This window comes from Battus philenor, unplaced genomic scaffold (genome assembly GCF_028537555.1).
Source record: "Battus philenor isolate CCGP_79_NKW_IND1 unplaced genomic scaffold, ilBatPhil1.0.hap1 SCAF_10, whole genome shotgun sequence".
Taxonomy (NCBI): Eukaryota; Metazoa; Arthropoda; class Insecta; order Lepidoptera; family Papilionidae; genus Battus; species Battus philenor.
In genome coordinates this window covers 13,514,872-13,528,408 of record NW_027181662.1, presented here as the reverse complement: position 1 = coordinate 13,528,408, position 13,537 = coordinate 13,514,872, and the positions used below count along the sequence as shown (strand labels likewise).

At 31.1% G+C, this 13,537-nt stretch overlaps 2 protein-coding genes across 3 annotated transcripts in view; both read left to right on the top strand.

Annotated features, from left to right (window-relative positions):
* Positions 1-2,920, top strand: part of LOC137927507 (cadherin-AgCad1-like) — a 36,944-nt gene extending 34,024 nt beyond the window's left edge. The window contains exons 31-34 of the mRNA XM_068771314.1: positions 73-279; positions 994-1,158; positions 1,893-2,007; positions 2,699-2,920. Coding sequence (XP_068627415.1) covers positions 73-279; positions 994-1,158; positions 1,893-2,007; positions 2,699-2,788 — 577 coding nt within the window. The 3' untranslated portion in view covers positions 2,789-2,920. The remainder of the gene's footprint in view (positions 1-72; positions 280-993; positions 1,159-1,892; positions 2,008-2,698) is intronic.
* Positions 2,921-3,555: 635 nt separating this feature from the next.
* On the top strand, positions 3,556-13,233 carry AP-1sigma (AP-1 complex subunit sigma-2). 2 transcript variants are annotated; one of them, XM_068767712.1, is made up of 5 exons: positions 3,556-3,697; positions 4,046-4,224; positions 4,320-4,428; positions 4,896-5,033; positions 12,624-13,233. In XM_068767712.1, exons 1-5 carry the CDS (start codon positions 3,695-3,697, stop codon positions 12,666-12,668), a joined length of 474 nt encoding a protein of 157 aa, XP_068623813.1. In that variant the 5' UTR covers positions 3,556-3,694; the 3' UTR covers positions 12,669-13,233. The 2 variants fall into 2 exon arrangements, with proteins under 2 accessions (XP_068623813.1, XP_068623805.1); XM_068767704.1 differs by lacking the exon at positions 12,624-13,233 and adding an exon at positions 9,401-9,726.
* Positions 13,234-13,537: the final 304 nt, after the last annotated feature.

Here is a 13,537-nt window from a genome sequence, read left to right as displayed (position 1 = left end):
TTCATTTTCTAATAGTTCATCCAGAATAGTGGAGAGATACAAACAGGTAACAAAAATTAATCCATGTTTTAGAATACGTAGCGACACAGCGCTTCTCCGTTCAATCCAGACTACCTTAAACGTGGAGCTGTTGGTGCTGCGCGACCTGGTGACGGGAGACAGTCCAGCACTAGCCCTGGACTCCAGTCGCAACACGGTTTACGCGCTGGCGGCACTCTCCGCTCTGCTCGCTCTAATATGCATCGTCCTTCTTGTCACCTTCGTGCTGAGAAGTCGCGCGTGAGTACTTCTAACAAAGGCTTTTTTTAATAATAACTTAGTTTTGAACCAAAAAAATTTTACTCATTCAACTAGACAAGAACAGCGATCACGGTTAATCTTAATTTCGAGTTTCTGTAGTTTTATTTCGCGAAAACCTTTTAGAACGATTTAGGTATGTCAAGAGAGAACATCAGCTAATTGGAATGGGCTTCAAAATCTAATCTAGTATTTATAGGAACGTGTAAAATTTCGTTAGATAGAAAGAGATGTGGTCGGTGGAATAAACGCCAATTCATTGCAAGAAAATACTTCTACAACCCCATACGTGGGTTGCCAGGCCCGAGTAACGCACACAGCCCCTCTCCCAACGACATGTGCTGAATCAAAGTATTTCTGAGATGTTACGTCTCTTTAAAATGAGATAATTTAATTAATTATGAAAAGTGAAAATAATATCAGAATAATGGCTAGTAGCCATTATTCTGATATTATTCTTTCTTTCTTCGTGGTTTTCTTCGTGGGGATTTAATTTCTTTGATCAATATGGAAATAAAACATTCATGCAAAATGGTCATAAATTTTAAATTTGAAGCTTGTTCTTCCAGTATCAAAGTATTGGTTATAGCCGATTTAAAGACGTATAAGAATTTACAGAATATTATTAATCTTTGAATACTACTTCAGCAGAATTTAAAATCCTGATATTTCGTAAATACTCTCTTTATGTTTCAGGTTACAACGACGATTGGAAGCCCTGTCGATGACAAAATATGGATCACAGGAGTCTGGTCTAAACCGCGCAGGTCTGACGGCACCTGGGACCAACAAACACGCTGTTGAAGGTTCCAATCCCATTTGGAACGAAGCTATTAAAGCGCCAGACTTCGACGCCATCAGGTAGTGATTAGAAAATGCATTAAAATTGCAGATTCTTTATAAATATTTGTCGTTTCACCAATAAAACACTATTAAAACTTGATGTATTCTTAAATTTAAATCTGGTTTTAAAAAATGGTAGTTTGGTTTCTATAGCGTGTCCATAACTATAGGAAATGTCAGACTGAAAATCCTTTCCTCAACCGCGTTTTTATTTTTCACTTGAAGATATATAATGTTGTATTTAATAAATGAAATAATTTGTTGGGTACACGGGTTCCCTTTCAATTGCAATAATTTCTACTAGTTAACAACAAAAATTGACGCTTTTTTCGCTCATTGTTTGTATTTTCGCAAATATCGAATGATGAAATGCATGAAATCGATTTCTTTACCGGTTGTATGACTATACGTCTAAATAGGGAGTCCAATTTTTAGCGAATATATTTAAAAATAATTATATTGACAATATCTATTAAGGTATAATCGTTTCTAAAAAAAGTGTTTCAAATAACTAACAATTCAAATAATATTTCCTCCTTGTTGAATTATCTAGTTATTAATTTTAAAAATTTTTACAATAGACTAATTTAATATCATCGCGTATTATTCACGTTAACATTATAATCGCGAAGACGTTAAAAATTTCGTCATCTCCAACATTTTATACAATCGTTCCTAAATATAATAGAGAAGAAATTATTTTTAGGATAATTGGTATGTACAAATTGTCTGAAACATTAATATTATTCCAGCGGTGATTCGGACGACTCGGACTTAATAGGAATAGAGGACTTGCCGCAATTCAGGCAGGACTACTTCCCGCCGGCTGACTCCAACTCCCTTCCGGAAGATGTCAATGACGATGCGGTTAGTGGAAATAAATATATTTGTATAATACACTGTAATTGTTCATCATTAATTCAGCCATAGGACATCTATGGCCTATTCATTTCCAATAGGACCGTTAGGTAGCAGCCAACATACAGAGTGTTCCAGAGACCTAAAAAAAGTCACCATGTAACCGGAAGCCGAACGGTGCGCTCACCAGTCCGTGATCTAGACCCCGAAACCTTAAGGCCCCAGCATCTGTTTTGTTCGCTATGCGGCTGTAATAATTGGTCAAAGTTACTATCATAAAATCCAATTTATCGCACTAGTTGATCAATATAAGCTAAGTATATGTTTGAATGTTTTCCTTTCTACTTGGAATATTTTTGACAGTAATTTTAATTTTATCTGTGACTGAGTATTTTTGCAATAATTCCAAAGGGTGATTGATTATTTAATCTTTAGCACTGTATGTAAAACAGCAATTTTAATGAGTACATAGGAAAGCCCGGCAACAAATAAATCGGGACTTTTCAAAAAAAAAATTAGTATTTTATTTCTTGGCAATCATTAATGCAGACTGTGATATTAATTTCTTTAACTTTGCCCATAAAAAATTTCAATTACACTTTTTTTAACTCTGTCGTCCGAACAAAAAAAGTCTAAACAACGTTGAATAAAAAATTTTTCCTCAAAAAAATCGTATAATCCTAATCACTCTTTGTTTCAGAATGGAGACGCAGTAGCACACCACAGTAACAATTTTCGATTCAACGCCACTCCATTTAGTCCTGAATTTGCCAGTAGCTCTAGAAAATAAAATGTATTTATTGATTAAAAACATTTTTGTATTAAATAATTGTAAAATTATTATAATAGAAAATTTTGTACACTTGTATATTAAAAGGTATATTATACCATTAGTTGTTTAAAAATATGATTGTATTATTTATTAAAACCGTATAAATTGAATAACTACACTTATTTTCCTTTTTTTATTATCTATAATCATCTTCATCATTTCAGCCGTACATAGTCCACTATCTATCTCTGATGAATTTTCATTAAGACTAGATAGAACGACGATGACGTTAACAAATTCGTCTGTACGCCTTCTATGTGGACATTCTACTTTGCGCTTTGACAGTCCACTTTTAAATCTTAACATACCAGCGACTATCTATTTTGCACAGTAAGTGGCCAGCTTAATGCCACTTGCGATTATTAATTAAAGGACGTTTAAGTTTCGCTCGTATATATCAATTTAGAACATAACAGCGGAAAGGCTGATGGAATGTTAGTAAAAAAATATCATTTGACAAATTTTTTCATAGATCACAATTACAAATAATGCTTTAGAATGTCAGAAAAAGCGATTTTGTAATATTTACGGTTTTTTTATTTATTCCATTTTCAGCGTCGTTAATATTTTAATGTGGCATTATTAACATACATTTACATTAAACGTTTTTGGTATAATGTCTTATCAAAAAGGTATAATCGATTTTAGCACGATACCGATATTCAATCGATAATCGCCAACGATGCGCATCACTAAAATGGTGTTCAACTGCAAAATTTGTGGCACTGTCATGTCATGTTACATAGCATCTCAACTTTAATAAATTAAAGGATGTATTAGTAATTGATAATATTTTTGTAGTATAGATATTTAATACTGTATATTTGTGCTTTGCTTGCATTAGAGTGCATAATCTAAACGAAAATGGTGAGTAATCTTTAGATATACGAAAGTTACTAATTACTTATGATGGTTCGATTTCGTGACTTATAACTCTCCGCAACTTTATTGTATTTCTTTATTACATCCGAGATAAGTCATAGAAAATAACTTGTATTTTGGTAAGAAATAACATACAGTAGCGTATTCAAAGATTTTCCATTGATACAGAGTATAACGAAAAGAATAAGTGTCAACATATTATCTCTCTCTAGCGGACATATTATTACAATAACTTCCCTCATGCAACCTCGAAATTATATTGAAAATGTAATATTACTTTTCCATACAATATTATAACACCTTAGCTTTTATTCCTTTTTAATAATGTTTTAGATGCAATTTATGCTACTGTTCAGTCGACAAGGCAAACTTCGTCTTCAAAAATGGTATGTGGCGCATCCAGACAAGCTAAAGAAGAAAATAACTCGTGAGCTGATCACTACGGTGCTAGCTCGGAAACCAAAGATGTGCTCGTTCCTTGAATGGAAGGATGTAAAAGTTGTATATAAAAGGTGTGTATTATTTATAGAATTTTTAACCTACCTGGCTCACCTCTATCATTATTAATGTTATGGATTTTATATTATATGAATAAACTATGTTTCAGATATGCATCACTTTATTTCTGTTGTGCAATGGAACAAGAAGACAATGAGCTGCTTACTCTGGAACTCATCCACAGATATGTGGAGCTACTGGACAAATATTTTGGCAGTGTGAGTTTTACATTTAGTTTTTATAATTTATGAAAAATCTTAGAATTTAATGATTCATATGTTGTTAAATTGCTGGCCTACAACTACCATAGAAAACATTTAACGTTATAGTTGTATAATGATATAATAATGTCGAAAGTGCAGTGAATTGAGAGAAAAATGTAAATGGTTCAAGCCATGAGCATTAACAGTAGACATAACATTCCAATGTAATTTTTCGTTTCTCATTTCTGCAACATGGCAATCTGTAATACACCATAAACCATTCTACTAGTCTCAATTTTGGATTTGAGATATCAGAAGGAAACTGTGTGTTCCTGTCCTGTTGAATCTTATAGCCAGCATGGGCACTATGCCATTTCAGTTGCAAATGGGTAACACCTCCTGTGTGAAAACAATTTTACTTTTAGTACTTAAATATCTACAAATATATATATACATATTAAACCTTTTATTCATATCTTCAGGTGTGCGAACTGGACATAATCTTCAATTTTGAAAAGGCATACTTCATTTTGGATGAACTGGTCCTGGGCGGTGAATTGCAAGAGACAAGCAAGAAAAATGTACTTAAGGCGATCGCAGCGCAAGACCTGCTCCAAGAGGTCAGTAGCCAAGACAATGAACTTGTGTAAAGATGCAGTGTCATTTATATGTTGTACCTTGTGCTATGAGGACCTTCTAAAGGTCCTTTGGTTACAAGTACATGTTATTTGCCATAATTATTATATATTTGCTATGCATGTATGTTATAAATAATTTTAACCAGGCTTGGTCCTTATCAACATATGTTTAATGCCTTATTCTTGAGTGGGATATTAAAATATAATCAAAACTAAAGGCAACCTAGTATTTCCAAATATTTTGTTGGAAGGATATAATTTTTTTACGATTTTCATATTTAGGGTAGATATAGACAAACATGTGTTATATCATATGATCTAATTATTTTAAAATACTTATATTAGGTGTCGAAAAGTCAATAAACATTGTGTTCATGTAGAAAATGCATTTATAAGCAATTCTGTGTAAGAAAATAGATTCTTTCCAAAGGCCAGTGATTAGTAAATTTATTATTACATCTAGTCAAGTAATTCAAGTAAAAAATGTATTCTCTGTGTGTGACTATTTAAAAAATATATATTATGCGGACCATTATGATAGGAAAGAGGCCTCGGTAGTGCCTTTGGATATTATAGAAAGTGTTGTCACTATAAATCTTTTAGTAGTGTGCACTGCCTTTAAAATACTGTGTTTAATGTTTAAAGCACATATCAATCTCTTTGTAATCTCTTAAACTAGAGCTTAATATGAATTTATGAAGTGTACTATTATAATGTTATATCAAAAGATATATTTAGAAATTTTAAATTTAATGTAGTAAATAAAATAAAACTATCTAAAAATCTCAGTAACATAGCTCCTTATAAACACTTACACAACGTCTTACCCAGTATGACTTGAGAAAACTACTGTAGTCTGTATAACACATGAACAAACTTACATTTAAATGATGCTATATATATATATACATATATACACCCGACTCTTTTTTACATGGTAGGCACGATTCTTAGAAAAGCATGCAAAAAAATTGTATAAATAAAATGTATTAGAAGAACAAGTCTAAAATCCATATTACATAAGTATTTATGAAACAAAAACAACTCTTCTTAAAAAATTAAATTAGTGTACTTTCCTTTTATTTAATTCATAGGTATAAAATATATATTAACAATTTTAAATTTTGTATAAAAATAAATTTTGCAACTATTGACCAATACTTGATAACATACATATTTATAAAAGGCTGGACCAAAAATGCTTTCCTCAATATGTCCAGTATTAGGGCACAACTGTTGGGAATTTTGTTCGTTAATGGTCTCTGTTCATTTTTTGTTGTGATAAAGTCTCTTCAATTTCACGGACTCTTCTTCTCCATGAACTCAGCTCTGTTGAAGCTAAAAGCCCTCGGTCTAACTACATCAACAGAGAATAAGTGTAAAGTCCATTATTTTTGTCTATTTTATCGGTTTCCCAAGTTCCTAATATAATTCATAATATTCAGTTCCAAGTAGAATTAAGAACATGATTTGTGCTAGAACAAGAAGGTTGTAAAAAGTATCTATTGTTACTAACGAAATTAATTCAAAATCGTGTAAAAAAGAGTTGGGTGTACATATATACTACCCCTCATGCACTGCACTTTGCTAACTTATACCCTGTGTTTTTATTGTGATATGCATGCTGGTGACGGTCAGGACCTGAACGATGGATTGTTGCACTGATGGGGACAAGGAATAATTCCGTATAGTAGTAATAACACTGATCATGGTATTCATAAATGCTGAGCTATTCACTCCTGCTTTTAATCGTGAACCGCATTGTAGCATATATATATTTATGCAATACATAGACAAAAATCTTAAAATAGTGATCAAAAATATATCATTCAATAGCTTAAAATTAGATTTGATATAAAAACTACTTTTTTTAGCAAGTAGTCATCATGAAAACAAACTTAGTTCATGTTTTAATCATTTATAGTCCATGAGCCTGGGAGCCAGATTTCATTATTTTATCAGTGCTTGCTTCCAACACTGGTAGATAGGTTTATCACTTGGCACCTACCAAAGTCCCTAAACAATAATTGCATTTATATAGTTGGCTATATATACTTATATACTTGACTATATTATTCAGATACTTGATTATAATTTTTACAAAAAAGGCACATTTTATTATTTTATCACAAGATCAAAATTTACAAGTAAATAATATCTTATTTTAAATTCAATATATCTATATTCAAGCAGGCATTTACTTGCATTTTTGAATTATCAATTATTTCAATATTATAAGTAGCAAGCATCACCGGCTCGGAACATAAATCTGTAGAGAAGAACTATCAATAAACTCAACAGTTTTTCTTTTTAAATAAATTTCGATATTTTTTTAATGTGTTTGTTATAATTTCAACCGTGTAAATGAGCCAACAAACCAAATTCCATACAATTCAATCAACCATAAACCTGAACACTACAATAATATTTACTTCATAAAATCCTTTATTTGGTTAGGTTTGGTAGGGTTAAAGAATGTAAAAAAGGTGAAACTTTATTATGTATATGTGCACTCAGGTACATACATATAATAAATTTTAAGTTCACATCTAATTACAATTTACATAAAAACAGTGAAACAAATTTAAAATTGTACTATAGAGAAAAATAAAGGTTTTCATACTACTCACCATGTTCACAACAATAAGCTTTACAAAATAACTAGATGTCATATATGAAAGGCTATTTTGTTTATTATTAGAGTGCCAATAATATCAAAATATAGTCCATATTTCTTAATATATATTGTCAAAATGCCAAGAAATATTAATAATTAAAACTACTAGAAGGAATTCTTTCATTAGTCAGACAGTTTTGATAGTTTCAACTAATAGTAAGACTTTTGGTACCCATTACGAAATCCACCATGAACTAAAGTTTATAGTTAGCCAATGTATATACCTATGTTGGGAGTATACATTGAGAAATTTCCAACTTTTAATAAATAATGAAGATATTGCACTCAGGGTCTTTTGGGTCTTGGACTATATATATCATATTTTTATAGTGTTGCAATGATTAGATGAAGGAATTTATATAATTTTGTTTTAAAATCTATTTATTTTTCATTAGAATACAATCTATACAAAGATGGCACAGTGTAACATTAATCAAAATATCATCTAGAAACAGTTATATTCAAGCGTTTATAAATGCCTTATAAGTGAATGTTTAATTTGTTTTGGCCTGGTTTAAAATTCGCATGCGCACGAACATATATTTGCACATTGAATATACGCTATCATATGTATATCTATTCATAATCCATCAAACCTCACACAACTCCCGCACTAAAGTAGATACGGAACAATGATTTGAAATACATTGAACAATCAGTAAGTGAAATCTGAAATAATTTTTAAACTGTACTTAATATTTTATCTGTTTAGTTTTAGGCGTAATGTTGTTAGATATACGTATACAGCTTTTTATTCATGTAGCTTTTGAAAGTTGAATCTGTATTGTGGACACCGTTTTACCTAGCCATTGTAGGTTAATACAATATTTTGAAATGTTGGTTGTTTTAAACTGGAACTTTGATAAGATTCCATTATCTTATTTATTATTATCTAGGCAGTGTAATCAGCGATGCATGATGAAACATTCCCGATTTCTCACAACTTAGATTTATAATTTAATGTCAAGTTCATATAAGATCCTATATCTCTTTTAATTTAGAAATAAATCTCATTATTGTTAAAGCTATATTTTAAAGTAGAATACATATTATGTGATAAATAATATTTTCAAAAACAAAATGAAAATATACTAATTCTAAATAAAGATTTATTTCTGTAGCGAATATTGTCATTACATACTACATAAGTAATTGACTAGTCTATCTATTATGACTAATAATTTCATCACTGGCAATGTTTCATGCTTTGAGTATATCGGTGTCCTACCTATGTTATGTCTGCTGTATGTGCGTGCATTTACTGTAATGGGTTGTTGAAATATATTGGTTTATAACTAAAATTCTGTTTTCTTGCATGTATCCGCTCCTAACCATTGCTAGCGTGGCAAGATATTTGAAACATCTAACTTAACTTTTTGAAATTTTTGCTTAACTAATCAATTCTATTGCTCTTAATCTTGCTACGGTTTATCGGGAACTGAGTTTTATCCTAAAGTTTATATCTAATATCAACACTTTTTTAAATTTACAAATACACTAATTTGACATTTAACTACAATAAATTATAACTCAATTTAAAGTTAAACAAGTAATTATGAAACTAATTTGATAATTCAAACACATTTGAGAATGAATTTTAATAATGCAAACGCTGATGAAGTCCGGCGCCAAATGCTTTCACAAATATGTTTTGTGGCGTGTGATACAATAGGACGAGACGGTGGACGCTGCACTCCGTGACGTGGGACTCCTCTGAGCCACCGCCCAGCTCTCTGAAGATGACTCCACGAGTCCAAGCTCTGCGGGGATGCGATGAGAACTGGGTTTTTTTAAATATTCACAAGTGACTTTAATCAAACGAGTGACAAAGTGGTTGCAATCCTTTTTATATAGCCTGTCCCATAAATCAACGTCGAGTAAATTAAAATTATTGCCATTAAAAAAAGTAAATGAATTTTTATCCTGTGGTATTCTTTCTACTACTACAATCTATACTTTTTAATTTTTTCACTTTGATATTAAAATTAGTAACCGTCTTTAAATAGCAAAAATTCATATTGGAAAATAAACTATTTACATTTTTTTATATTACTACACACAACTTTAGCGCTCAATGTTGCAAACGTTGATTTATAGGACACAGTATAATGCAAATCGAGTACATATACTGTTGCATTTGGTGTCTAACACTCTAGATGTTGAATTGCAAAAACAGCAATTACCACTTGAAACATTTTTGTATTGTAGTAACACTAAATCTACATATTTTTATAACGTAAGTATTGACTTGGATATTTGTCTCTCTGTCGGGATGGCCTTGAAATATGGTTGTCCTGTTCTGGTCTTAGTATTCCTCTAAATGTCGAGAATACTCATTTGATAGTGAAATGTATCAAATAAATAATGGCCATGTTTTTTTTATATTTTTTACTCGAGTCTAGTTTTTTTATGACATTGCTTCGAAAAGGTTTTATGTTAGGATTTTTTTTTATTGGTAACAATACCAAAGCGGCGTTAGGTGCTGGTAATTTAATGGTGATACCAGATTTTAGTACTTTTCTGTTAGCCGGGCGCCAGTAAAACATCGTCGAGTGATACTATGATTTTTTTTAAATACTTTTTTTGGCAATTGTTTATAAAGAGCCACATGTTCTCGTTTTTGTAAAAATAGATGAAAAAGCTTTAGCTACACCTGAAAGAGATGCATTGCATGATGTCTCTTTTTTTCATGAGATAGGTATATTGGTGGAGTGTGTGCAACTTGCAATTAAAATCATTCTATTAGGATTTATAAACAAACACAATTGTTCAATGCCAAAAAAAAAAAACAGTTCTATATATAAATTTATTTGGTTCGTTTGGTACACAGCTAGCGACACCTATGATCGGCTTGCAGAAAAGTACCTAATATTTTTTTATTATTTTTTTTCATTAAGAACAATTTTTAAAAATTTGTGAACGAATTATTTATATTTATTACTGTTGATTCATTAGAATTTTATTTTATAATTTATTGATATTTGAATATTTTATAATTTTGTTAGGTTTATTTATCTTAAATCGAATTTATCAGTATTTGAACATAATTCCTTGCCACTTTACGAAGCATAAAATCATTGATAATGTATTTTAAATACACGTAAATGGTCTAGAACATTCTACATTGATAAATCATGACTTTAATATATAACTTATAATGTATAAGCAGACATATTGTATAAGAATTTGTATAAAATTCAACACTAGGTTTGTAACGGTTTACTAAAGTTTGATATTTGTTTTAAATTTGAATTTATGCGCATGACTGATGCATTGTCCTCTCTAAGAGTGTCTTTTTCCATTTTTGAATAAATTTAATATTGGATTTTGATAACAGATCTTATTATTTTTGTCTAATAATTATAAATTTATGAATCCTTGTATACATAAGTGTTAAGTTGTTTGGATTAATATTTAACTTAAATTGAAGTGTTAGCTTGTTGTGGAAAGCACTTTTGTGCTAAAAATAATGTTTCGAAATTTTAGTTCACTTCACATTTTTTAAAAACAATTTTACATTATTACTAGCTGTTTCCTGACCTCCTGCGGCCATTGCTACCTTTGTGGATGTTATTTCATAGAATTTATTATTGATAATTTATAACTTAAAAAGAGTATATTCTGGCTCTGTTTCATATATATAAAAGCTGTCGTTTGAAAATATGAATATTTAACGAAAGTGCCTTTGTCATCCCTTCAGAGTGGATTTCATGAGACCCACTTATAAGTGATTTCTTCTCAACGAAATGAATGTTCTTATATTTAAAGTCTAAGCTTTTTATATCGTGATAATTCAAAACATAGGTGGAAATGCCTTATGTATTATATGTATATATTATTACTATGATAAAATTATTGCATAGATGTAATTGTATACTTATTAAAATGGTATTTATATATCTACATAAATGAAGTTGCGAGGATTGCGAATGTGTGAGTGAGACGGAAAACCATATTTGCTTGTAAGAATGAAACAACAACAATTTTTGCGCTAGGTATTCCGAATATAGTCCATTTTGTTTTGTCATCGTTCGCTGTTTTAGCCCATAGACGCCCACTGCAAAGCCTCGGTCCACCCTATAGGGGGATATACCATAAACAACCTGATTGATAAAAGTGTTGGCGATCGCAGTGTGGTATGATGGTACGCAATGAAAGCTGCCCATTCTATGGAAGTTTTTTTGTGTGACGTGGCAATATCTATATATATATAGATAAAAAATAATTTTAGATAAAATATTGATTTGAATATTGAGTTTTTATATAATGTTAAGTTACCTTAATAATATAATAGTGTAAGGGTTATGGTGATTTGGTATATATATAAATTGTTACACAAAATATAATAATTTGGGTGTTACACCTTTCTCTGCACTTTATAAAATTAGTAAGTTTTTGTTTACAATGGTTTACAGTATTCCAATACACAATGTAATGTATCTAAAGTATTTTATATTGAATTTAATAAGTTCATTAAACAAATGATAACAATTCTAATACTGTGAAGGGTTTATAAGTGATAATATAGTTTCGGAATAAATTACTTTACAACGAAAATCAGTTTTAGTATATTACAGGCTTTACTCAGATGTGTGATCACGGGGAACCTCCGTAGGTTATTAAAAATACCGTTATATGTGGAGTTCAATTAAGTTCTAATTTCCAATTTGGGTTCTTCTGGTATACTTCTCATTAGTAACATTGAAACATTACGTATTAATGAAGTTTAAAAAAAAACTATGTAAATTATGACTTGAATTTTCAAGATGTCAGCCGTGAGCAAATTTGGCGGGAAACAATGTTTTAGGTTATTCTGGAAGGAATTGCCGAAAAGCGATAGCTCGGTCTAACAGCGATCACGAACGGCACTGGCTCAGTGTTGTTCCTTGTTGCAGGAGGAGACCCCGCAAGGTTTCTTCGAGGACCACGGCCTCGGCTAAACCAGACCCCTACCTATTACTACGGACCCTGTAAGAACACCGGGCGATGACATCTGGCAGGTAATTCGATGAAAAAAAAATTCTTCGTTGATTATTCTCAGAATCAAAATATCTAATTTTAATGTCTTTATTCGTAATCAATGGTGAAATATAGATAATGTAAGATTTTTCTATATCTGTATATATACTTTTGGACAGTTTAATAATGTTAATGAATTTTGTTTAATACATTTTGATGTTTCGGCTTAGCGCATTGGAAACTGCGATGTTCATGAAACGATATCTTTCTACAATGCTACCAAAACCGCTGTACCGCGCCTTAGGTGTCTGCCAAGCGAGACATGGGGGAGATGTCATCCGACGCACTCTGTCAGTCCACTTACGCTCTTTTTTTCCTCCGCCCTTACCTCACCTCCTTCCTAAGGCGCGGAACAGCAACTTCGGTTGTATCAGCTCATTTGCTGTCAATTAATGTATGGTACACCTTATCCAAAAGTTAGTGAATTTATTGATGTAACAAAAAGCATTTTAAAATTTCGTATTATTATGTATTAAAATTGATTATCTGTGCATGCGCACTTTGTAGTACCAGAAGTTGTTAGCCTTTTGCATTCAAATATACAAAAATGTAACATATTTTAAAATGATGAAAGGGATCGCAAATGTGTGTATAAGCTTTTTTGTGACAAATGCGCTGTGCATTTATCCCTGTCTTTTACACGTATAACCAATCATTGTATTGGGAGGACCGAAAAGTAATGTCGCTTTCTCAAGTTAAATTCACACGACTACATTTTTAACAAGTTTTTATTTCTAATCAACAATATTCACCTTCGTTATCAACAACCTTTTGCCATGTTACGAATTTT